Genomic DNA, 26,087 nt, shown 5'->3' with positions numbered 1-26,087 from the left:
AATAGTCGTTCATTAACACTCAGGTGTATTGAGGCAAGGGGTGACATAAACAGATTGAACAGCAAAGTTGAGAGGGAAGATCCCATCAGGACCCCACAGTTAGTAGACCAGTAGTTGGAAAGTTGGTTGTTTTGCTTGACAAAATAGCTTTGATTTGAAAGGAATTCACTGAACCATTGATCACAGTCCCTGTGGAAAGGGCCTGAAAAGCAGTGGGCAAGTTTGCCTGAGGCAGGAGGAAAGGTACAGTATCCCTTGGAGGGAACCACAGAGTGCTGCAGTCAGAAATAGAAGGGAATTTCCCCCCAGAGAGTGCCAGGCAAAATATAAATACAATGAATATAAGTAAAACAAAGTGGACTGTATAAAACAATGTACTGAACATTTTTATTCACACACTTGTGTTAATATAATGTTTTTACTTTTCTCGTCCATCTTGTTTTTATGACATGTTACTTCTTTTAACTTTATATTTTTAACAAGTTAAAAGAAGTAACATGTCATAAAAACAAGATGGACGAGAAAAGTAAAAACATTATATTAACACAAGTGTGTGAATAAAAATGTTAAGGAACATGGTAATGATACTACCCTTATACAGGGGATATAGTCAAAACAAACGTACTATTTAGGGGTTATCAAAATGCACTCTTACCTCTGTCTATGTAAACAGAATTTGAACCTGGTGCAATAGATGAATGTAGATTCCAGGATAAAAGACAGCACTGGATATACTGTGAAACAAATGTAGGGATAGAGTTCACATTGATGGCTGATGTAAAACATGAAACAAACCAACATTCACCGCTAAAACCCGCTAATTGTGATTAAATATACAAATAAACATGCACTACTAAAAAGGACTGATCATGAATAAATATATAATGGAAACCATGTAAAACCTGTGTTGAAAGCCGGTTAAAATAGCAAACAGGATATGATAAGCAGTTATTGAAAACCAGCTAAGATTAACTGGTAAATAAATAAAGAGTCATGAATGAAAAAGGATGCCTTTGTGTGGAGCGCATGATCTGGTGTGGGAGGTAATGGTTCTGGGGCCGCTTGATAACAGTGATCATATTATGATCAGATTTGATATTAGCTTTGGATACGCAGGAAATCCAATACGCTAGCATTTAACTTTCAAAAAGGAGACTATGATAAAATGAGAAGAACGGTGAAAAGAAAACTTAGAGGAGCAGCTGCGAGGGTCAAAACTTTACATCAGATGTAGATGCTGTTCAAAAATATCATCTTGGAAGCCCAGGCCAAATATATTCCACGTATTTAAAAAGGAGGAAGGAAGACCAAACGACAGCCAGCATGGTTAAAAAGTGAGGTGAAGAAAACTATTAGAGCTAAAAGAAAATCCTTTAGAAAATAGAAGAAGGAACCGACTGAAAATAATAAGAAACAGCATAAGGAATGTCAAGTCAAATGTACTGCGCTGATAAGGAAGGCAAAGAGGGTCTTTGAAAAAAAGATTGTGTTGGAAGCAAAAGCACATATTAAAATTTTTTTTAGGTATATTAAAAGCAGGAAGCCAACAAAAGAATTGGTTGGACTGCTAGATGACCGAGGTTTAAAAGGGGCAATCAGGGAAGACAAAGTCATAGCGGAGAAATTAAATGAATTCTTTGCTTCGGTCTTCACCGAGGAAGATTTGGGAGAGATACCGGTGCCAGAAATGGTATTCAAAGCTGATGAGTTGGAGAAACTGAATGAAATCTCTATAAACCAGGAGGATATAATGGGGCATTTTGACAAATTGAAGAATAGCAAATCTCCTGGACCGGATGGTATTCTTCCCAGAGTACTGATAGAACTGAAAAATGAACTTGTGGAACTATTGTTAGCAATATGTAATTTATCTTTAAAATCGAGCGTGGTACCGGAAGATTTGGAGAGTGGCCAATGTAATGCCGATTTTTAAAAAAGGTTCCAGAGGAGATCCGGGAAATTCTAGACCAGCGAGCCTGACGTCGGTGCCGGGCAAAATGGTAGAGACTATTATAAAGATCAAAATTACACAGCATATTCAAAAGCATGGATTAATGAGACAAAGCCAACTTGGATTTAGTGAAGGGAAATAGTTCCTCACCAATCTATTGCATTTCTTTGAAGGGGTGAACAAACATGTGAGCCGGTTGATATTGCGTATCTGGATTTTCAAAAGGCATTTGACAAAGTACCTCATGAAAGACTCCAGAGGAAATTGGAATGTGGATTAAAAACTGGTTAAAAGATAGAAAACAGAGAGTAGGGTTAAATGGTCAGTTCCTCAGGGGTCTGTGCTGGGACCACTGCTTTTTAACATATTTATAAATGATCTAGAGATGGGAGTAACCAATGAGGTAATTACATTTGCTGACGACACAAAGTTATTCAAAGTTGTTAAATCGCAAGAGGATTGTGAAAAATTACAAGAGGACCTTACGAGACAGGAAGACTGGGCGTCTAAATGGCAGATGACGTTTAATGTGAGTAAGTGCAAAGTAATGCATGTGGGAAAGAGGAACCCGAATTATAGCTTTGTAATGCAAGGTTCCACATTAGGAGTCACCAACCAAGAAAGGGATTTAGATGTCGTTGTTGATGACGTTGAAACCTTGTTCTCAGTGTGCTGCAACGGCTAAGAAAGCAAATAGGATGTTAGGTATTATTAGGAAAGGAATGGAAAACAAAAATAAGGACATTGTAATGCCTTTGTATTGCTCCATGGTGCGACTGCACCTCAAATATTGTGTTCAATTCTGGTCACCGCATCTCAAAAAAGATATAGTTGAATTAGAAAAGGCGCAGAGAAGGGTGACAAAAATGATAAAGGGGATGGAACGAGTTCCTATGAGAAAAAGCTAAAGTGGCTAGGGCTCGTTAGCTTGGAGAAAAGACGACTGAGGAGAGATATGATAGAGGTCTATAAAATAATGAGTGGAGTGGAAAATGTAGACGTGAAGCATCTGTTTTCTCTTTCCAAAAGTACCAGTACTAGGGGGCATGCAATGAAGCTAGAAAGTAGTAAATTTAAAATGAATCGGAGAACTTTTTTCTTCACTCATCGTGCAATTAAACTCTGGAATTTGTTGCCAAAGAATGTGGTAAAAGCGGTTAGCTTAGCGGGGTTTTAAAAAGGTTTAGAAGGCTTCCTAAAGGAAAAGTCCATAGACCGTTATTAAAATGGACTTGGGAAAAATCCACTGCTTATTTCTGGGATAAGCAACATAAAATGTTTTGTACTTTTTTGGTATCTTGCCAGGTATTTGTGACCTGGATTGGCCAGTGTTGGAAACAGGATGCTAGGCTGAATGGACCTTTGGTCTGTCCCAGTATGGCAATAATGTACTTACGTACTTATGTGTCAGGCAGGCAAGAAATGGTGCCTAAAAATAGCTGGAGGGACACCTCGGAAGTGGAGGATCGTATTCCACTACGTCAGCAGATACCAGCAAAAGGAGTAGTGTGGTCATCAGGGCTCTCCTGTGAAGAAAAACAGAAGGACAAGGAATATAATAAATAAAACCATTATTTCTTCAGGACCCAACACAGCACTGTGTTTCAGCATAAATCCAGAGGCGTTCCTAGGGGGGCTGACACCCGGGGCGGATTGCCGATGCGCCCTGCCTCCCGGGTGCAGCGCCCCTCCCCCTGGAACAGCGTGACGCTCCCCCCCCCCCGGTGAAAGAACCCTCCCGGGTGCACGCCGCTGGGGGGGGGGGGTGCTGCGCGCCTGCCGGCTCTTCGTTTCATGCTCCCTCTGCCCCGGAATGGGCAAAGGGAGCATGAAAACGAAGAGCCGAGAGGCACGTGGCACCCCCCCCAGAGGTGTGCACCCGGGGCGGACCGCCCCCCACCGCCCCCCCCCCTTGGTACGCCACTGCATAAATCCTACATCAGAGGTCTGTATACAAGGTCACTGAGAAGTATATGAATCTCTGGATAACCGTCTTGATAAGACTTGGATCCATAAAATAGAACAGTCAGCTTGTGACCCAACATTTTTCTAAGCCAGCTTTCAGATGAGTATTCTATTTAATGATTATTTCTTTGTATTCGAAGAGGGGTAAAAACTAGCAAAAATGTTTAAAAAATGTTTTTGACAAAAGTAATAAAACAATAATTCTGTAATTCTTGCTGCGTAAAACACAAAAACGCCAGCAAGTTGCACTGCTGAGATCGCCACATTTATATTCATAAAGACTGTGGATTTCTTCTCTCTTGTACTTTGAACTTTCCACTGTGGAATTACAGCCTTATTGTGTGGTTGTGTGACTGTTATAACGGTCATATCCAGGATCAAAGAAAGACCACATGTGAGCTCTGCATTCTTTAGTCATGAGCTTTGGTAGACATTCTCAACTGATTTGCATCCTGTGATGACTTCATCAGTGTGGTCAAGGATCCTAGCTGTCTATGGAGAAAGTGTTTTACCTATATAAATCAGCTATCTTAAAATTGCTCACCACAACATGCAGGCTTCTGCTTGCATTGAGATGAAATGTTTCTAGGGTAGAAAAAATAAATGTGGGTCCCAGAAGGGTTGCAGGATGGAGACCAAGCATTGAGTACTTTAGCTAAGTAATCTCTTTGGCCCTACTAAGAAACCATGGGGAAAGTTACTTGCACTGCACAACAGGAAGAATCCCAACCCCACAAGCATGGGGAAAGTAACCTGCACTACATTGTAGGTACAGCCTCTCCAACTTTTCTAGGCAGACTTGATAGGTCACGTTGGTCTTCCTCTGCCATTAAGCTCTATAATATTGGGAGAGTAAAGAACAAAAAAAAAAAGTCTTGCTTAAAAAAAAAAGTCTCGTCTTTTAAATTAAACGAGAGGAGGTTTTTTAGATTAAGGATGTATCATTTGTGAAGCTATTCGGCACTTATTGTCATAAGCCGATTCGGTCATTGAAGTGTCTTTCCTCCTTCTGTGTGTGAGTAGATAAGACTGTATTTGAACTAGAATTTCACAAAAGAAGATTGGCTTTTAAGCATGGGTGTGAAATTCACAAGCATTTTCTGAGTTGTGGACCTTTATAAAACAAACTTAAAATAGGTATCTTTTTGAACTTCTCATATAGGCTTTCTATTATAAAATTATCCCCTTTGTGCTCTACTTTACCACGGGAAATTTCTGTGAGAAGCCCAAAAATTCACCAAAAAGGTGAAAACAGGCACCCAGAACCAGCCCCTATAGCAGGCAGATACCATTGCACGCTCACACATCTGCACCAGTATTAGTGTAAATGTATGAGTGTACTTGGCATAGTTTATAAAATATGCATGTGCATTGCAAATCTGCCCCAAATACAGTGTCTTGTCAGTGTGTGCACTTTATATTGCTGTGTAATTTCATGAGACCTTTTCCTTGTTTAAAAAAATGACCTGTTGTAAAATTACTTGCCTGATAGCAAATACGCTTGTGCATACACAAGCTGTATCTTTTGAAAATATGCATAAGTGCAAACCCCTCCCTATTTGTGGAAATATCTTCAAACAGCAGGTAAATTCACAAAGTATACATGTGTATTATACCCCAGAATAATTATGCATCTCAAAGAGCAGGTATAAATGAGTGTATCGGTTTTCTGAGAAGTGCACATGTATTTTTGTTTTGAAAATGAGCAGAGTGAAAAATGTATATATGCTGTTTATCCAGTTTTCCTGTATTAAAATTACCCTATGATGTATTTCTCATGCCAATGCAGCTCTGCTAACTTCTTTGGTCTGGTGTTATTTATTTGATTTGTTTGTTTGTTTTTTACTTTTTCTTTTTGTGGTGTTTTCGTGGATGATGTGGGTCAGCAAATCAGTTGGAAGGGGAGCAGAATTTGAGGAAAAAGCCACAGGAAGTGAAAAGTTCCCAGATCACATTGCTGGAGAGGCAGTTGAAATTGCTCCAGCAGGAGAAAGAGGACACCTCTAAGGTAAAAGCAAGTGGCATGTGGCAAGGTATGCTGCAAGATTGCATGACAAGTGTGTTATTAATCTCTTCATACAGAGGAAAAAAGATAATGCCGGGGCAGAGTTAAGATGGGCCTGCATGTACTTTTGTAATTCCCATGTGTATGTTTCTCCCCATTTGGCATCAACCCTTCTTGGGAAGTTTCCCTTTGAAAACTGGCTTGCAGACTTGTGGGTATACATTGTAGGACCCTGAGATGGGTTTAATTAGGGTTGTTTGCACGGCTGGGGAGTAGAAATGCAGGCAATCATTTAACCAGGTCTGTCTGGCAGTCTGCGTATGGAAACTAGCTATCCAGACAGTAGTCTCCCTAGTAGCAATATAGATTAGGCTGTGATGTTAGAATTTAAATAGGAGTTGGGTCTGTCTGGCAGGTTGTAAGTACAGTAATAACTAGAAGTCCTAGCAGAAACACAGTGTCCATAGAAACCAGTGGGGAAGTAACTTGCAGGTGGAAGACTCGCCCAGAGACAAGTTGGACCCAGAAGGCAGATGGAAGGGTATGCCTGTGTAGAGCACGTGCACAGGTCGTAGCGGACCTGAACAGTGCTGGGACAGACTCTTTAGTTGGGCTGCAGGGTTAACCCCCCCCCCCCCCCCCCCCAGGTCGGTTATAGGCATTTTGTGATACATGGTTTAATGACTCCCATGAATGGGGCGCAACCATATTAGGCTATAAGGTTTTTTTTTTTTTATTTGTCTGGCTTTTTTTTTAGAGGAAAGTTAGCGAGCCAAAAAGATGGAGTAGCATTGTATGTGAAAAATAATATAAAATAAGCTGAAATGTAGGGCACCTGGGGAAAGGAGAAGTGATATGGATCATCTTGGAGAGAGAAGCTAGAAACTTTGTTCACATGGGTGTTGTCTACAGACCTCCCATGTCAAACGGAGAATATGGACAAATATCTGGTTATAGATATCCAAAGGCTGGGAATGAGAGGGGAATGCTATTGCTGGGAGATTTCAACCTGTCGGATGTGAATTGGAATGTTCATCTGCAAATTCGGACACTGGATCTCATGCTCCCAAATGGGGAAAATGTGTCTAATGTCCGGGCAGTAGTGATAATCATATCTATGGCTCATTGTAAGAGTTATAGCAGAGTGTAGACACACAAAACTCAGCCCTGGATTTCAAACAAGCTGACTTTTGTAAAATGAGAGAGTACCTGGAGAAAGAGCTGGCAGGATGGGATGGGAGAATATAAGAGAAGTGGAAAGTTGGTGATCTAAGCTGAGAGGAGATATAAAAATGGCAACAGGTCTGTAGGGAAAGTAAACAAAAGCAAGAGGAATAAAAAAACGATTTGGTTCACCAAACAAGTTTCTGAAGGAATAAAGGTAAAAAGAGGTGACATTCAGGAAATGCAGATGGACACAGAAAAGAATACTGCATAAAATTCAAAGAAGTGAAGAGAGAAATAATGGCTGGTGAAAGCACAGGTGTAATTAAAAAATGACTAGAGACGTAAAGAAAGATGACACAATTTTTTTCAAGTATATTAGTGAAAGGAGGAAGGCCAGAAATTGAATTATGGTACTGAAAGTTGCTGAGAACCAATATATGGAGAGTGAGGAAAAGATGGACATACTAAACAAATAATACTTCTGTTCTGAGTTCACAGAAGAAAATCCTGGAGAAGGACCTCTTTGTCTGAAAAAGGCATATAAGGGAGTGGAGTAGATACCACACCATTCACAAAAGAAAGTGTTTATGAGCTGGAAAAACTGAAAGTGAACAAAGCCATGAGGCTGAATGAGACACACCCAAAATATTGAAGGATCTCGGAGAGGTTCTGGTGGCCCTCTTAAAGACTTGTATAATAGATCCTTGGAGATAGGGGAGGTTCCACTTGATTTTTCTCCATAAAAATATTTCCTGCTATTTGTTTTAAAAGTATTTCCATGTAACTTCCTTGAGTGTCCCCTAGTCTTTGTACTTTTAGAATGAGTAAAAAATCAATTTACTTCTACTTGTTCTACACCACTCAGGATTTTGTAGACTTCAATCATATCTCTCCTCATCTGTCTCTTTTCCAAGCTGAAGAGCCCTAACCTCTTTAGCCTTTCCTCATATGAGAGTAGAGAGGTGTGGTAGCCATGTTAGTCCACTTTTAAAGGTAATCAATAGAAATAAAATAAAACATGGAAAAGAAAATAAGATGATACCTTTTTTTATTGGACATAACTTAATACATTTCTTGATAAGCAAGTGTTGGTAGATGACAGTATATATAAGTGAAACATCAAAGCATTTCAGTGACAGCCTAACAGGATGGGGGTGGATAGGTGAGAGGAGGGTGACAAACAGAGCAATACAACTTTATGGTTTATAATGGGCTAGAAAACCCAGATCTTTGTTAAGTCCTGTCTGGTGGGTGTCAAAATATTTAATCATTCTGACTTCAACGGTCTTACGTTCCTGTATTGTTTTAAAGTTACCTTTCAGGACTCTTACTATGAAATCACTGGTACAGTGTTCTGGTTTTGTAAAGTGCTGCCAGTGATTTAAGTTCCATATTTCTATTTGCATTCAATATTTGAATGTTAGTGTAAAATTCATAAATTAAAAAAAAAGTAGCATTGAGATGATTTGTATGTAGTTATAAAACTGGTTAAGGACAAGCATGATATAGATTCTTACTAAAATAGGCCCAACAAGATAAACTCATGGTGTGTGATACTTTTATATGTATACCTGAGTTTGATTTGGCCTTGCCATTTTCAGTTCACAGACCGCAGAACTCTGCCCAGCACTGTTCTTGTACTAAAATTTCTGTTACAAGAAGTTAACACGAAGCCCCTTAAAATTTAGACTCCAGTCCATCCGTCTCTATTCAGTCACGATCAGGGCACAGACCGTAGAAGTCTGCCCAGCACTGGTTTTGCTTCCCAGTTACTGGTATTGCCACCCAATCTCTGCTAAGATTCTGTGGATCCATTCCTTCTAAACAGGATTCCTTTGTGTTTATCCCACGCATGTTTGAATGCCATTACCGTTTTCATCTCCACCACCTCCTGTGGTAGGGCATTCCATATATCCACCACCCTCTCCGTCAAAAAATATTTCCTAACATTACTCCTGAGTCTGCCCCCCTTCAACCTCAATTCTGTCCTCTAGTTCTACCGCCTTCCCGTCTCTGGAAAAGGTTTGTTTATGGATTAATACCTTTCAAATATTTGAACGTCTGTATCATGTCAAACCCTGTTTCTCATACCTAACAGAGCCTGGAAATTTTTTTTAGAATTGCCCAAATAGTAGCCAAGCCAGAATATATATAATAATTTAAATAACGAAAGACCAGGGGCGTAGCCAGAAACCCAATTTTGGGTGAGCCTGAGCCCTGTCCCCCAAGTGAATTGGTCTCTCCCTCTCTTGCCTGCATGCCATATGGTATCTCAACCATCCCCCGCATACCTTTTAAGTAGCAGATTTTCGCCAGCAGCAACTAATACACACTGCTCATGTTGGCCCCAACTTCCTGTTTCTGCTTAGGCGGGAGTACATCAGAGGAAAAGCTGTGGGGCCAGTGTGAACAGTATGTATCTGTTGCTGCTTTCTGCAGGTGAAGATCTGCTATTTACAAGGTATGCAGGAGGGACAGTTGTTGGGAGTTTTGGTCTGGTGGGGCTTGGGGATCCCTGCCAGCCACATCATAGGTGTGCTGCTACTGGATGGGCCTGAACCCACTGTGAAAGACCATATTTTACTTCCAAGCAAAATAGCCTCTGCATACATGGACCGCCAGCTAATGAAAATGGAAACTGCCACAGTGCTTTTACAATGGCCGAATTTGCGCCACATTTGGAGTAACAGCTGATATCGTACCTCCATAGAGAGGCTAATTCCTAAGGAGCTTATCATCCCAAAGTTACAGACTTAAATTCCTGCTACACTTTTGTATCAAAAGCATTTGGAGCACTCTGTTTACCATATACACCACTATGAAGGTCATAATTGCATTATTTGCAATCACATTACACACACAAAAAAATGTAAAGAGTAGTTCCCCCTACCCCCCAGACTACCTTACAGTCCCTGGTGGTTTAGTGGTATATTTAGGGTAGGAGTGATTCCCAGTCACTCTTGACCATGTCAGCTCTACTGTCAAAATGACTGCTGTGACCTCTTGTGCAGTCTTGTGAAATTGCCACTAGAGGTCATGGCAGCCATTTTAAGAGCAGAGCCAGAATAAGTAGGAGCGACTGGGGGTCATGCCTGCCCTGACTACACCCCTAGACCACCAAGCATTGTAAGATATGCCCAATCGGGGCACTTACAGGTGGGCAGAGACAACCCGTGGTCAGAAGGGAAGGGAGGGAAACACAAGAAAAATCACAAATTTTCACATTCCATCAAAAACATATGATCAGTTTAGGCTGAAACTGACACCCTGGCCATAGTCTTTTGGCCGGAACCAGAACCAATCAGAAAAAGGATTTGGGGCCAGTTTTGGCACAGTAACTGAAACCAAAATTTGGTCGGCCTCTTGTTGGGGTTAAATCAGAGGAGGCAATAATATGCATAACTTTTACATTTCAGAATGTATGGTTTTGCTTAGAAAAAGTATCCATGAATAAAGCAGGTGCAGAGCTCGGTAGATACTTTTTTCTTGAATAAGATTCAAAGGAACGGATGCAAAGTCTGTTTGTAAAAGCACTCCCAGGTTTTGCAACTGCCCTAATTCTTTTTCTAACCAGACCTATTTTTCTATTCCTGTTAATGTTTCTACTGATACTATTAATAGCAGTACCATTGTTATTAGTACAGTTGTTTCTATTCCCACTGTTTAATACTAGTATGATTTCGTTGTTAATATTTACAGGAGGACATCTTGTTTACTGAAGGTGATAGTGAACACTAGAGGGCAGAGCTAGATCTAGGAACAAACTGGCTACCTGACCTGTGGAACACACCAAGTAGATGTTCTTCATATATTAGGAGGCGGGTTGGTTCTACTGAAACATGAGAGGGCATGAACACAGGGGGGAAAAATGTCTCCCTTGTTACTTCTTCCCTTGGCAGGAGCTAGTGGATGCCCGGAAGCTTCTAAAGACCCAAGGCAAGGAGCTTAAGAGTGCACAGGCTCGGGAGAAACTGAAATCTGAGGAGGTGCTGATGGCGGAGGAACGGTGTGCTGAGGCTAAGGCTCAGGTGCTGAAACTGTCACGACGGCTACGAGAACAAGAGGAAGAGGCAGAGTCTGCAGCACGGGAGATAGAGGGCCTGCGTCGGGAGCTCTCAAGAACAGAGTGCAGCAGAAAGAAGGTACAGTATGAATGTTATATGGTGGACTTGATGGTTTGACTCTTGCTGTAGTAATCAGGCAGGGATGTTGGGGATTATGAGCCTACTAGCTTCTGGCACCCAAACAGAGGCCTCTAACACTAAGTTGAAGGAGCAGCTCTTTTGGCTGAACTAGTAGGACACTTTATCTACTTAAACTGTGTGTCCTTTAGCATTCTTCAGAGAATATTTTAAAATTTCCCTTTGTGTAATTGATATAATCCAAAACTGACTTTTGAGTATAAGTTCTCATTTTCCCATGCCCCAGTAGCTCTGGGCTTGTCTGTGATATGCGCGTTGTGGCAGTTGCGAATGCTGGACAATTTTTCAATCAGGCTCTCCCGGTGGAGGGGGTGTTCAGGTGGAGGCGCAGAATGAACAGCAGATGTTGGAGTTGTCAAAGCAGCGGAAGCAAAGGGATAGGAGTGAGACACAACTCCGGGAGGTGAAGGAAGAACTGGAGGAGCTGAAGGTGAGTGCAGCACTGTTATACCCTAAAACATGTACTCTTAAACGCTAACACTCCCACAATAACATGCAGGCTATGTCCCTCTGCATATGTCTGACAGCTACATCCACCCTGCCCCCCACTCCATAGTACCTTTTCCTCATAAAAAACACACAGGTTCACATCACTAGACAAGCTATGTCCCTCTGGATGCAACACTCATTTTCAGTGCAATGTACACACTCCTCATACCACCACAATCATTCCTCTACCTCTTATTGAACCTCACTTCATAGTAACATACCTGCTTATTTTCGAACGAGATGGCCGGCCATCTCCTGAACCCGGTGAAATCGGTATAATCGAAAGCCAATTTTCGAAGGCTTCAACTACTTTCCATCACAGGGCCGGCCAAAGTTAAAGGGATCGTTTCGGGGGCATGGTTACGAGATGGCCGGCTTCGGCCAATAATGGAAAAAAGAAGGCTGGCTCTGACAAGCACTTGGCCGGCTTCACTTGGTCTATTTATTTTTAGGACCAAGCCTCCAAAAAGTGCCCCAAATGACCAGATGACCACCGGAGGGAATAGGGAATGACCTCCCCTTACTCCCTCAGTGGTCACCAACCCCCCTCCCACCCCCCAAAAAAATTTTTAAGTCATTTTTTTGCCAGCCTCTATGCCAGCCTGAAATGTCATACCCAGCTCCATGACAGCAGTATGCAGGTCCCTGGAGCAGTTTTTAGTGGGTGCAGTTCACTTCAGGAGGTGGACCCATGCCCATCCCCACCCTACCTGTTACACTTGTGGTGGTAAATGGGAGCCTTCCAAACCCCCCCCCCCCAAAACCCACTGTACCCACATGTAGGTGCCCCCCTTCACCCCTAAGGTCTATGGTAGTGTTGTACAGTTTTGGGGGGGATTTGGGGGGCTCAACACACAAGGTAAGGGAGCTATGCACCTGGGAGCTATTTTTGAAGTCCACTGCAGTGCCCCCTAGGGTGCCCGGTTGGTGTCCTGGCATGTGAGGGGGGACCAGTGCACTACAAATGCCGGCTCCTCCTACAACCAAATGCCTTGGATTTGGCCGGGTTTGAGATGGCCGCCATTAGTTTCCATTATTGCTGAAAACCAATGCCAGCCATCTCTAAAGCCAGCCCAAATGTTGAGATTTGGCTGGCTCCAACCATATTATCGAAACGAAAGATGGCCGGCCATCTTGTTTTGATAATACGGTTCAGATGCCGCTTTACAGGGCTGGCCTTGAAGATGGCCGCCCATATAGATGGCCAGCCCCATTCGATTATGCCCCTCATAGTAAGTGACAGCAGATAAAGACCTGAATGGTCCATCCAGTCTGCCCAACGGTCACATTCATTATCAATTCAAGATTAAAATCAACATTGAATGTGAGATTGTATACTTCATCATGGTCTTTCTTTTGTATTTCTGCGACATAGGCCGTAGAAGTCCACCCAGCTTTGTCCTTATGTTCCGGCTACTGGAGTTGCCATCAAAGCCCACTCCAGTTTATCCGAATTGGTCAGGTCATTCACGGTACACAGACTGTAAAAGTCTGCCCGGCACTTTCCTCAAGTTCCAAATTACTGGAGTCTCCGTTGAAGCCCTCTCCAGCCCATCCTACACTGGATTGCTGTATGTGGGATATAACAGCCAGCTCAGTATTTACAGCCAGAGTTGCCATCTAAGCACCACCTCACGTGCAAACACATATGCAACCTTTTAAGTTTTGTATTTTTATACCATTCATCTTCTAATTAGAGATCCTCTGTGTTCATCCCATGCCTTTTTGAATTCTGCCGCCATTTTATTTTCTGCACCACCTGCCTCAGGAGGGCATTCCAGGCATCAACCACCCTCTCCGTGAAAAAGAATTTTCTGACATTACTCCTTAGTCTATCACCCCACAACCTCAATTCATGTCCTCTAGTTTTACCATTTTCCGTTCTCTGGAAAATATTTGTTTCTTTATTAATACCTTTCAAGTATTTAAACATCTGTGTCATATCTCCCCTGTCCCTCCTCTCCTGTAGGGTATACATATTCAGGTCTTCCAGTCTCTTCTCAAACATTTTTGGCTCAAAGCCCATACCATTTTTGTCGCCTTCCTCTGGACCACTTCAGTTTTCTTACTGTATGTGTTCCCCTGGGTGTCAGTCAGTTTGAACACTACTTGCATGAGTTGGGACTGGTGACCCTTAATGCATCTCTGTCCCACAGCTGAAACAGGCCATGCCCTCCCCAGGGGTTAGCAACTCCCAACACATTGACGAGCTCTCCCGAGTACGGGCAGAACTGGAGAAGAGGTGTACATCCATGGAAAAGGAACTAGCGAGGCGAGAGGAAGAACTCTCCAGTGAGGTTAACAGCCTGCGTAGAGAGCTGCAGGAGGTGGAGAGCCAGCGGCGTGCCCTGCAGGACAAGTTTGAGGCTGCACAGGAGAGGCTGGAAAAGATGAGGAGTGCCAGGTGAGGACAACCAAAGTCTGGTTATAGTAAAGTTTCAAATGTCATGTTTGTTTTTTATCCCTTTGTCATTGTTTTCTTTGAAAGGATTTCACTTGTAACGGTTATTGCAGATGCTGCTGGGGTGGGGGTGGGGGGAGGGGAGGGATGAGTGAGGAGACAGAAGTTGATTATGTTCTTTTGCTGGTGCATTGGGGAAACTGAAATGAAGTTTCATTCCTAGATCATTGCAACCTTTAGTTGTAGAGGAGATAAATTTTCTGTGGAAAGGGGATGTGCAGCAACCCTGAAACTAATTCTCACCCCATATCTGTCTTTTGTGATCCCCCTCTACTTCTTCCTCTGGCTTTTTGGGGTGTCAGCAACCGGAATAAGGAGGAAGCAGTCTTGGAAGCAGTGGAGAAGATTGAGAGGGAGAAGAGCCTTCTACAGGAGGAGAACAGGAAGCAGGCTCATGAATTGGAGCAGGTGAGGAAGGGAGGAAGAGCTTTCATGGTGAAAAAAAAGGGTAGAGATGGATGTGGACAGGGCCGGTGTTAGGCAGAGGCGGCCGCATAGGGCCCCGCGCCTAAGGGGGCCCTGCGCGGCGTGCCTCAACTCTGCCTCCGACCTCTGCTCGGACCGCATCATGATCCCACTCGGCCGCTCCGCTCCCGCCACCGGCGCCCACCCCCCACTTGGGCCCGCTGAGCCCACCGTCAGCTGAGTTCCCCGGACCGGACCCCGACAGTTGCAGCGAGCCAGCGACGGTCCCGACAGACAGTTGCAGCGACGGCTCACCTCCAGCTTTTCACTTCCCACTCAGTGTCCCGCCTTCTGATGAGGTATTTCCTGTTTTTGCGAGGGCGGGAGTCACTGAGTGGGAAAAGCTGGAGCCTGGTCGGAGGTAGCCATCGCTGTGCTGCGAGTGCATGTATCTTAAAGTGGAGCAGGGCTACAGAAGTTTGTGCCATTAAGGCAAGGTATGATAGCTTTTCTTATAAGGAACCTTTTAAAATTAAAGTGGGTCCCCAGCCAGGTAAATGTTTTATAAATAGTTTACACACCGGCCCTGGGCAGCATCATTCTGCTCTGTCCTACGGCGCCTCCTCCCCGAGTCCAAGTGCTCCCATCCCTCTGTGCAATCAGAACCCAACCCTTATGTGTAGCTGGAACCCTAACCCTAACCCATAGTAACACAGCAGATGATGGCAGATAAAGCCTTGCACGGTCCATGTAGCATATAATGTATCTGGGCCGGAACACTAATCCTATCCTAACCAAAACCATAGATGCAACCAGCACCCTAACCCCGATCCTTATGTGCACAAGACAGGAAAATCAAAAACATTTTGACCATATACTGTTGCTTGTTGGACTGTGTTCTGAGTGAAATCTTCCCTTCAGTCTTTAAAGACCAAATAGAATGAGGCAGAATGGCTCAAAATTTGTCATGCAGCGCACCACACCAAGATTTGCCACAAGAGAGCAGCTCTAATCTATAGAATCTTCCACTGCACTTCTATGCACCTGACTTTCTTTGCAAGATTTGGTCCATCCTGCATTTTTCTTGTGCTGGAAGAAGTGCAGGGCAAGGGACAGAGATTTTAGTGTTATGATATGCAATTAGCTCCTCTCCAGAGCTGGTGATTTTGGGATACTGAGGCTAGACATGTATGTATATAATATCACATTCATTGTTGATATAATTTAGAATTGAGAACGTGACTGTTGGGCAAATCACTGGACATGGAGGGGAGGGCAGGGGAGAGGAGAATTGCTGGATTTGGATGGCTGGAGCCTGGAGGGGGCAGGGGAGAGGAGATTTGCTGGACATGGATGGATGGATGGATCATGGAGGGGAGGGAGGACTAGATTTGGGACAGTCAGTCAGTCTATCTGTAATATAGCTGATTTATGGAAACATTTGGTACTGTAAATGTGTTGTGGTTTTGTCTTTAATGGGAACCTTGCACTTACTTACATCTATTTTGGCTACTTGCCTCTCTGGTTTGATGGGTTACAGAGTAATAAGGGAATTTGAAAGTACTGGATCTTTTCTTAATATTTTTCCTTTATTCTCCTTTGTTATGAGAATTGGAACTACTAATTGTAGTGGACTTGAACTGAATAATTTCTGGGGGGGGGGGGGAGGGTTTCATGATAGGATTTTGCTTATTATTTCAATCAGTTTTTTTGTACAAGTTTAGCTTCATTTGTCTTTATTTGAAATTTCATAAATAAAAGATGTTCTAAAAATGGAATAATCTTATCAATGGGGCGGGGATAGGGTGGGGCCCCACCAAATTGGTCTGCACAGGGCCCCGCACTTGCTAAGACCGGCTCTGGATGTGGAGAGGAAGAGGATCACAATGTTCTAAACAGCTTCTACCTGTATCTCCAATGGCAGATGGTGGAAGACAGAGAGAAGCTAAGTGCCACCAGCAAGCAGCTGGCAGAGGAGCTGCGGTCCTTGGAGGAGAAGAGTGAGGCTTTGGCTTACAGGGAAGCACAGATCAAAGACATCCTACAGTGGTGAGCTGGAGGGTGGGGAGAGCTTCTGAGGTCCCTTCGGGTAGGGGCTACTTCTAAGTCATCCTGTGATGCAGCCGCATCTCTTCCAAGGTACCTAATTGGATTTCTGACAGGTACCTGTGACCTGGATTGTTGGAAGCAGGATACTGGGCTAGATGGACCATTGGTCTGACCCAGTATGGCTATTCTTATGTTCATATGAAGAGAGCCACTGAGTCATAGGACTGACAGATGTCTGCAGAAAATAGATTCGAAGCCATGGTTTTGCATTTTCTTTTTTCCTGTTATTTCTTATGTATTCTCTGTCTCTCTCGCTTCCTCTCTGTTTAATATTTATTTATACATTTGTTTTTTTGACCCATGTTCAGGGTGAGTGATGAGAAGGAGTCCCGTCTGTACTTGCAGGCATTCTCTGAGAAGTTGACAGAGGAGCTGGAGACCCTGAAAAGCAGCTGTGGCCAGAGTCCAGGGGCCAAACCCATGGTGAGAGGCTGTGCAAGAGGGTGTCAGAGTAGCTGAGATTCCCCTCTCTTCCCTCAATCTCTTCTACTACCAAGCAGTATTGGAACTGCTGATTACTTCCTGGTATAAAGAGCAAACTTAGGATTGTGCCTCCTAGTGGCCGGTGAGACTAAAACTGTGTATTATCCAAGAGGTCAATATTTAGTGGGGTGGTTGCCACTTTACAGCATCTGGATTAGTAATTTGGCGGGCCGATATTCAAAGTGATTTAACTGGCCAGAAACTGGTCCTGGCCAGTTAAATCACTTCTTTGGGACTTACCGGTCACTTTCAGTTGCACTTAATCAGTTAGTACCGCTGAAAATGTCCGGTTAGCACCTATCTCAAAACTGGCTATTTGGGGGGGGGGGGGGCGGGTTCAAAATTTGACCGTTTAAATGCCGATATTTAGTAGTTAACCTGCTACGGTAACTGCACAAATACTGTCCTGTCTTTATATAGTGCCCCATAGCTGCTTAAGTGCTAGTCAGCTCTGCAAACCTGGAAATTGAATGCTAAAGCTCAGACATGGCCCGGAATTGAATGCCGGCAATGGTCAGCAAAACGCTGAGCGCTGCCAGTTGAATTTTTAAGTGTATTTTCAGCCACACTGAGTCAGACTGCTGAATACACAGTCCTAAACTTAAATTGCTAAATTAAGTGAAGAGTAAGACAGTTATTATGCTATCTTGTGTAACTGAATAAAGTTATCCAAACAGTGCTGAATATTGGCACAGTCTTGGTAAGTTTTGGCCCTGGTTCTCCTCCTAAACACATACAGCTTTTGGCCGGACATCCTGATGTCTAGCTAAGTTATGTGCTGAGTTTCAAATTTTCAGCCCAAACGATTTATGCAGTTAACTACAGAATTAACCACATGTTTGTTTGTTTTTTGAAGATCGACCTCTAATTGCATTTTTCTATTCTTACATTTCCAAGGAAGGGGAGATTCATTGCACACATGGGGAGGAGGATGGGGGTGATGAGGAAGGCAGTGACAGGCAATAGAGTGAACAAATGACTTCAGAGAGTGCAGACAAGATGGCAAGTCCTGGTTTTGCACATATTACATTTATGGAACTTGAAGTTTCATCTCTCTCTTTATAGTCCCTCCCTGCTTTATTTATTTATGTTTAAATACCAGCATACAGTGGGGGTGGGTACAGAACCAGGTCTGGATCAGACTGTGTTTGATGAGATCTTTCTGTGTTGGAGGGCAGAGCGGCTTATTTGAAGGACATTCTTAGGTATTTGTCTTTTCTGTTCTGGAGAGGGATGAGGGTTGGGTTAGGTAGTGGGTTACTGGAAGGGTCTTTGGGGGGGGGGGGAAGGAGGGGGGGTTGAGTTAGTTGAATCTTTGGTGATTTGGGATTAATGGGGATCAGTGTGTGGGGGGGGGGGGGGCTATAAGAGTCCAAGCTCTCTACACAGGTAACACAGTATTAGTTGTGGTTTGCGGGGTATACTGATGTTATCTATAAAATGAAAATGGTTGTATAACTAATGCCACAGTTTATTTGTTATCATTTAGTCTTCCAAGTACTATATCATTCGTAATCTGTAATTGATGGACGCCTTTCCCCCCCCCCCTCTTTCAAATATCTCTCTCCCTGTTTTTCACTGCGGTGTCTGTGTTGGATGGCCAGGAGGTGCAGTGGAAGGCCCGACGTCTACAGAAGATGGAGGCCTCAGCCAGGCTGGAACTGCAGTCTGCACTGGAAGCTGAGATCCGGGCGAAACAGGCCGTACAAGAGGAACTAAACCAGCTGAAGGCTGCCAGTCACATCACAGAGTGGTGAGTGCCAGCCATCTGCTTATCACAGTGAGTTACTTGCCTCTGGGGGTTAATCTCTTCACTTCCTCTTCTTTTTCTTTTAAGCAAACTGCAGGAGGCAGAGGAGATGTCCCAGAGGCTTCAGGAGGAGATGGAGAAACTGCGGAGGGATATGAAAGTCTCTACCTCTAGCAGTAAGTATTGGGCAAGGCAAGAGTGACCAGGTGCCACTTGAGTATCAGTATATACCTGGAGCTATTGCAGTCTCAAAATTGTATGACTAAGGAATGTTTACAACCAATATATGTGCACTTTTCTTTTTAATTCCCTAAATGCCTTATTCAGGACCCTAAAGTTTAAAAAAAGACTTGGAGGCATCAGTTTAGTCTTGCTTTATACAGCACAGTTAAGGAATTGATGAGGCATGAACCCTCTTTATTCTTTACATTAGAACATAAGATGTGCCATTCTGGGTAAGACCAACAGTCCATTAAGCCCAGCATCCTGTCTCACAATGGCCAATCCTGGTTACAAGTGCTTGGTAAGATCCCAATGAGTAAATCAATTCTTTGTTGCTCACTCCCAGACATAAGCAGTGAGTTTACCAAGTCCTCATAACTTATACCAGTTTATAGACTTTTCCTACAGTAACTTGGCCATCCCTTTTTTAAACCCAGATAACTATCTTCACCACATTTTTCAAAAACAAATTCCACAGCTTCATTTTATTTCTTCACCTTCCCAACCTTTTCATGCAGGTGTGAAGCAGCAAGGACCCCTCATTCCTTTCTTACCATTCAGATTAGAGGTAAGTGCCCAGTCCAGTATGTTGCAAAGAAAGTACAGCCCTAGTTGTGATATTACTGGCCAAAGATGGCACAATATTTGCTGGTTCTAGAGTCAAGAGGGATAGAGAATGAAAGGAATGGATGCGTACTCAAATTCTAATCCCACTTTTACCAATGGAAATCATGTGTGATTGTTTGTAAGTGGGAACCTAGAGCTCTAACACCTGCACACTCAGGTGGCCCTGTTCCCATTAATATCACCAGCACTTACTGTCTGACCTTTAACAAGTCTCTGACCCATCCTGTCTGATCCCAATTTGGTTTGAAAGTTCCTCAGTGCAAGGACTCTATAGTCAGGTGATCAAGTTATAAGAACATAAGCATTGCTGTACTGGAACAGACTGAAGGCCAGCATGTTGCTTATCCCAAGAATAAGCAGTGGATTTTCCCCAAGTCTGCCTAAATAACAGCTTAAGGAGTTTTCTTCTAAAAACTTATCCAAACCTTTTTTTAAACACTGCTACACTAACAGCTTTTTCCACATTCTCTGGCAACAGATTCCAGAGCTTATTATTATATATTGAGTGATTAAATATTTTCTACGATTCATTTTATGTTTCAACAATTTTTATTGATGATTAAGCATGTTAACATTGCCAACAAATTCCACCAATAAACATACTGAACAAAGGTTAGGTGGTATATCGTTCATCAAAGTTTTAACATTTTCTATCCTCCCCAACTTATGTAAAGACTTTTTATTGACATAAACAAATAAACCGTGGCATTGGTTATACAACCATTTTCATTTTATAGATAACATCAGTATACCCCGCAAACCACAACTAATACTGTGTTACCTGTGTAGAGAGCTTGGACTCTTATAGCCCCCCCACATTGATCCCCATTAATCCCAAACCACCAAAGATTCAACTAACTCAACCCCCCACTCCTTCCCCCCCCCAAGACCCTTCCAGTAACCCACTACCTAACCCATCCCTCATCCCTCTCCAGAACAGAAAGACAAATACCTAAGAATGTCCTTCAAATAAGCCGTTCTGCCCTCCAACACAGAAAGATCTAATCAAGTATTAGAAAGAGCTCCGTTGATTGAGGATATGACTACGTGCACGGTGTGCCAATCTGGTAATGTAGGATTCCCAAGTCAAGTAGAATTGATGCTGCGCCTTAAAGTTATGTTGAGAGTCTCTAAGTTCCAACTCAAGCAAAGCATGGTCTGTTGCGCCACTGCCAATATGCAGGAGCCCTTTGCGAGGTCCAATTGGCAAGTACACATTTCTTACCCGCTAAACAAGCCTTATGAACAAAAAGATTTTGGTGAACAGTCCTAGCCCCAACGGCGCGGTCCCTCCCAGGAGAATTCCCTCAGGCCTCAAACGCACCTGTTGGTTCGTATCCCAAATACCGCACCACCCTTATTCAAAAAGCTCTTACTGCTGGACAAATCCATATAGCATGATAAAAATTATCTGGTGAGCGTTCGCATTTATTACATTGTGGAGATTCTACCCCTCCCATCTGATATAATCGCGACTGGGAAGTATATGCTCTGTAGATCACTCTAGCCTGACATTCTCTTAGCTCTGCACTGCAAGTCCATTTAGTAATATTACGAACACACCGCAGTAAGTCTTGCAAAGTAATCAAGCCATGTAAGTCATCTGTGCAGCGCTGAGCCACAACAGTGAGATCCCTCCCAGGACAATACTTCACTAATCAAATGGGTCAATGGTCAAAGAAACGCTTTCCACTCTATTATCAACATCAATTTGCAGATCTGAGATGTATTGTATTGGAGCAAATGAGAATAACGGAAAGGAAGGGAGATATCAGACGGATTTTAAGACAAAGGGAGCAGCACTGTATATTTGATCTACATACTGTCATACCCAATGGTTTAAATGTTGCAATAGAGTGGAAAGTGTTTCTTTGACCATTGACCCATTTGATTGGACAAGTGTGGAATGACGTCAGACGCTGAGTATATAAACATTTTGCGGGTGAATTGAAGCCGTCCGCTATTTTCTGTTCCAGTGAGACTTGGAGATGGAGAAATGTTAAAGGCTTGGATTTGCTGTAATTTTGAAAGATTCCCCTGAAGCAGCTATATTGTTCAGCAAAACAGGGTTTCCCTTTCGGGACTTTTTGAACGCCAAGAGCATATTGGATATAAGGCTGGACCAGTGGCGTAGCTACGTGGGGCCTGAGGGGGCCTGGTGCCCCGCAGATTCACCCCTGGCCCCCTGCCGATGACCCCCCTCCCGCCACCAACCCTCCCTTGCCATCGCCGCCCGCCCCGACACCGCATGATTTACCTTGTTTGCTGGCGGGGATCCCCAAACCCCGCCAGCCAAGAGTGTTCTTCAGCGCCGGAGTTAGTAGACTCCGGCGCCTTCATTCAAGGAAGTTCGTCTGAAGGATCAGCTGGTTTTGACGCCTTACGTCCTGCACCGTGCATGTAGCCCCGTGCAGGAAGTAAAGGCTGAAGAACACTCTTGGCTGGCGGGGTTTGGGGATCCCCGCCAGCAAACAAGGTACTTCATGGGGCGGGCAGCGACGGCGGGGGAGGGTTGGTGGTGGGAGGGGGGGGGGGTTAAGAGGCGCAATCGAGCAGGGGGGAGGGGGGTTGCCGGAGGGGGGAAGGCAGCTTAACAGTGTCCCCCCACCTCGGGCTCTGGCCCCCCCTCCTGGCAAGGTCTGGCTACGCCCATGGGCTGGACTTTGGAAGAATTCATCACTAGAGATAAGTACTCTTGCCAAGCTTTAATATATATGAAAGTTGTCTCCCATGCATCTGCTTGTTGGAATCCATGGTAATGTTAATGAGAAATTTAGTAGTGTGGAGTTTTTTTAAGACCTATGGCTGATAAGGCTTCCTCATTACACAAAAGGTTTGTCCTTTAAGAATGAGGAGTTGCTGAATGACCTGAGGTCTTTTTTCTCCACTTTTTCTTATGTGATCTACCAGTGTGTCCCTCAAACACGTTGCATAGTAGGTAGGATTGTGAGATTATTGTTGATTATTTATCCTACACATTCTGAATAATTATAGTGATTTCAATTACCCCAATATTGACTGGGTAAATGTAACATCGGGGCATGCTAGGGAGGTAAAATTCCTTGATGAAATCAAGGACTGCTTTATGGAGCATCTGGTACAGGAGCCGATGAGAGCAGGAAAAATTCTAAACCTAGTCCTTAGTGGAGTGCATGATCTGGTACGGGAGGTAATGGTGCTGGGGCTGCTTGATAACAATGATCATAATATGATCTGATTTGATATTAGCTTTGAAGTAAGCATACATAGGAAATCAAATTCGTTAGCATTTAACTTTAAAAAGGGAGACTATAATAAAATGAGAACAGTGAAAAAAAAATAGAGGAGTGGCTGTGAGGGTCAAAAATTTACATCAGGCGGAGATGCTGTTCAAAAACACCATCCTGGAAGCCCAGGCCAAATATATTCCGTGTATTAAAAAAGGAGGAAGGAGGACCAAACGACAGCCGGAATGGTTAAAAAGTGAAGAAAACTATTAGAGCTAAAAGAAAATCCTTCAGAAAATGGAAGAAGGAACCTACTGAAAATAGTAAGAAACAGCATAAGGAATGTCAAGTCAAACGCAAAGCGCTGATAAGGAAGGCAAAGAGGGACTTTGAAAAAAGATTGCGTTGGAAGCAAAAACACATAGTAAAAATGTTTTTTAAGTATATAACAAGCAAGAAGCCGGCAAAAGAATCAGTTGGACCGCTAGATGACTGAGGGGTAAAAGGGGCACTCACTACTACTACTACTACTACTACTTACTACTACTTAACATTTCTAAAGCGCTACTAGGATTACGCAGCACTGTACAATTTAACATAGAGGGACGGTCCCTGCTCAAAGAGCTTACAATCTAAGAGATTATATCATATTGTATTGTAATTTCTTAGATCAGTTGTAATGTCTTATGTATTTCACTCCCAACAGAAAGAATCAATCACTTTCCAAAGTTCCCAGGACCTGACTGAGAATCAGAAATCACCTGGAGAGGGGGACAGACAGGCAGGATCAAAGAGAAGCAATCATGTGAGTGGTGGGAATGGTAGAAGGAGAGAGTAGTTTTTTCACTGTTTATTGTCAAGGTAGATGGTTGCCTGAGTTCCACTGATAGTATGCTATTTTATTTATTTTATGTTACAGCCAGTGGCATAGCTACGTGGGGCCTGAGGGGGCCTGAGCCCCCGTAGATCGTCCTAGACCCCCCTCCTGACGACCCTCTCGACCCCCCCCCTCCTCCCCCGTGAACCCTCCCCCGCCGCCACCTACCTTTGCTTTTGCTGGCGGGGGACCCCAATCCCCGCCAGCCGATGTCCTCTTTTGTCCTGAAGTCAGTGCAAAAAGGTCTTCGTTCTGTTGCATGCTGACGTCCTGCACATTGTACGTGTAGGACGTCAGACTCAGAGGACAGAACGTCAGCATGCAACAGAACAAAGACTTTTTTGCACTGACTGCAGGACGAAGAGGACGTCGGCTGGCGGGGATTGGGGTCCCCTGCCAGCAAAAGTAAAGGTAGGCGGCGGCGGGGGAGGGTTCACGGTGGGAGGGGGGGGTCGAGAGGGCGGGAGGTCATGAAAGGTGGCGGGGGGTCAGCAATGGGGGGGGGGCGGCAATGCCGGGGGGGGGCTAAAATGTGCCACCTCACCTCGGGCTCTGGACCCCCCTCCCACCGAAGTCTGGCTACGCCCCTGGTTACAGCTCTTGATATACTGCAGTGGCCTGGGATAGGCATCTAAGCAGTTAGATATAAAAGAAAATGTCAGGGTCCTGGATTTCAAGAACACCAACTTTATGGTGCAGTGTGAGAAGATGTTTGTAAAGTAGAAGAACAATGGCCTAAACTTAAAAGGAATAATACTAAGGGCTACAGATCTTTATTTCAAAAGTAAATAAGAAGAAAAAGAGACCAAATTGATTTTCCATAGCAATGGTAAAAAAAAAAAAAAAAAGCAAGGAAAAAGATTATATTATTATATTATTTATTTATTTGTTAGGATTTATTTACCGCCTTTTTGAAGGAATTCACTCAAGGTGGTGTACAATAAGAATAAATCAAACATGAGCAATAGACAATTACAGCAGTAAAAGTATTCAAATAGCAATACAAAGTATGGCATAATACACTACTTATACTACCTCAAAAGGAACCCCAAACTATGTAAACAAATGTCAAGCTAAATCAAAAAATAGTTTGAAACTTTGTATCTCAGTCACCTGTTCATATTAAACTTAACTTTAAACAACCAAGATCTCAAATCTCCCGACAGAGACACACACACAAGGTATTGCAACCACCACCATCTTTCAAGGCAGTGTAAGGTATTATCACTGGTCCATTTTAAAACAAAAAGAAGAGGGAAAAAAGAATCAGCATTAAAAACTCCCCCAAAAATGGAGAAAATCTACTTATTCAAAAAAAAAAAAAAAAACCCACCTCTTTCTCATGAAATTACAATAGAACAAAGTGAATGAACATACAAAGCTTTTGTGCAAAAATTAAACCAATCCTTGATTAACAATTGCATTTTAACCTATCAAACTGAAAACTAGCAAGAAGCTTACTGTATATAATGTCAGTGGCACAAAATCAAAGGAACATATATAGAAAAAAACAAAAGAGCATGGCCAGCCCCCAAAAAATCACTTAGCTGCAACTGCCACTTATTATTAGCATTTGTATAGCGCTACCAGACGCACACAGCGCTGAACCTCTGATACAAAGAGACAGTCCCTGCTCAAAAGAGCTTACAATCTAAATAATACAGACAGACAAGACAGTTACGGGTGAGGGTAGTAATGGGTGAGAAGTAATTCAAACTCCACCATCTGACAAAAAAACAGTGCACTGCCAGTTCCCCTTGGTACTTCTTAACGTTCTTCAACAAGAGCGCCTTGTTTCGCTACTCTCACTGCTGCTTCAGGAAAAATCAAATCATATCCAAGGATTAACATCCCACCATTGTTCGCTCAATCGCTGGCACCATCTTTGAGCCAGCAATGGCGGGAATTATCTGAAAACTGGGCACACTGATTCCAAAGCCTCAGGTTCTTTTTACCTGCAGGATTTATACCAGTTTTCATAGGAAAAGAGCAAGCATATGTTTCCTTTAACATTTTTTGTTACTATAGAACCTCAAAGTATGAGGCTCCAAGAGTACAGACTCAGGAGGAAGATAACAAAATACTTCTCAAAAAGGGTGGTAGATGCATAGAATAGCCTCCCAGTAGAGGAAATGGGCCAAAAGTTATAAATTCAAGAAAGTCCAGGA

The 26,087-nt window shown here is 43.3% G+C and overlaps 1 protein-coding gene across 2 annotated transcripts in view; it reads left to right on the top strand.

Moving 5' to 3' along the window:
* CDC42BPG (CDC42 binding protein kinase gamma) overlaps positions 1 to 26,087 on the top strand; it is a 205,206-nt gene that overhangs the window by 118,140 nt on the left and 60,979 nt on the right. For both annotated transcript variants that reach the window (XM_030217950.1, XM_030217951.1), the window contains exons 12-22: positions 5,803 to 5,924; positions 10,988 to 11,230; positions 11,610 to 11,720; positions 13,936 to 14,183; positions 14,543 to 14,648; positions 16,570 to 16,694; positions 17,063 to 17,177; positions 18,842 to 18,990; positions 19,075 to 19,163; positions 19,728 to 19,777; positions 23,749 to 23,847. In XM_030217950.1, the coding sequence (XP_030073810.1) occupies positions 5,803 to 5,924; positions 10,988 to 11,230; positions 11,610 to 11,720; positions 13,936 to 14,183; positions 14,543 to 14,648; positions 16,570 to 16,694; positions 17,063 to 17,177; positions 18,842 to 18,990; positions 19,075 to 19,163; positions 19,728 to 19,777; positions 23,749 to 23,847 (1,457 nt within the window). The remainder of the gene's footprint in view (positions 1 to 5,802; positions 5,925 to 10,987; positions 11,231 to 11,609; positions 11,721 to 13,935; positions 14,184 to 14,542; positions 14,649 to 16,569; positions 16,695 to 17,062; positions 17,178 to 18,841; positions 18,991 to 19,074; positions 19,164 to 19,727; positions 19,778 to 23,748; positions 23,848 to 26,087) is intronic.

Source organism: Microcaecilia unicolor, chromosome 11 (genome assembly GCF_901765095.1).
Source record: "Microcaecilia unicolor chromosome 11, aMicUni1.1, whole genome shotgun sequence".
NCBI classification, from domain to species: domain Eukaryota; kingdom Metazoa; phylum Chordata; class Amphibia; order Gymnophiona; family Siphonopidae; genus Microcaecilia; species Microcaecilia unicolor.
This window is presented reverse-complemented; position numbering and strand designations above follow the sequence as displayed.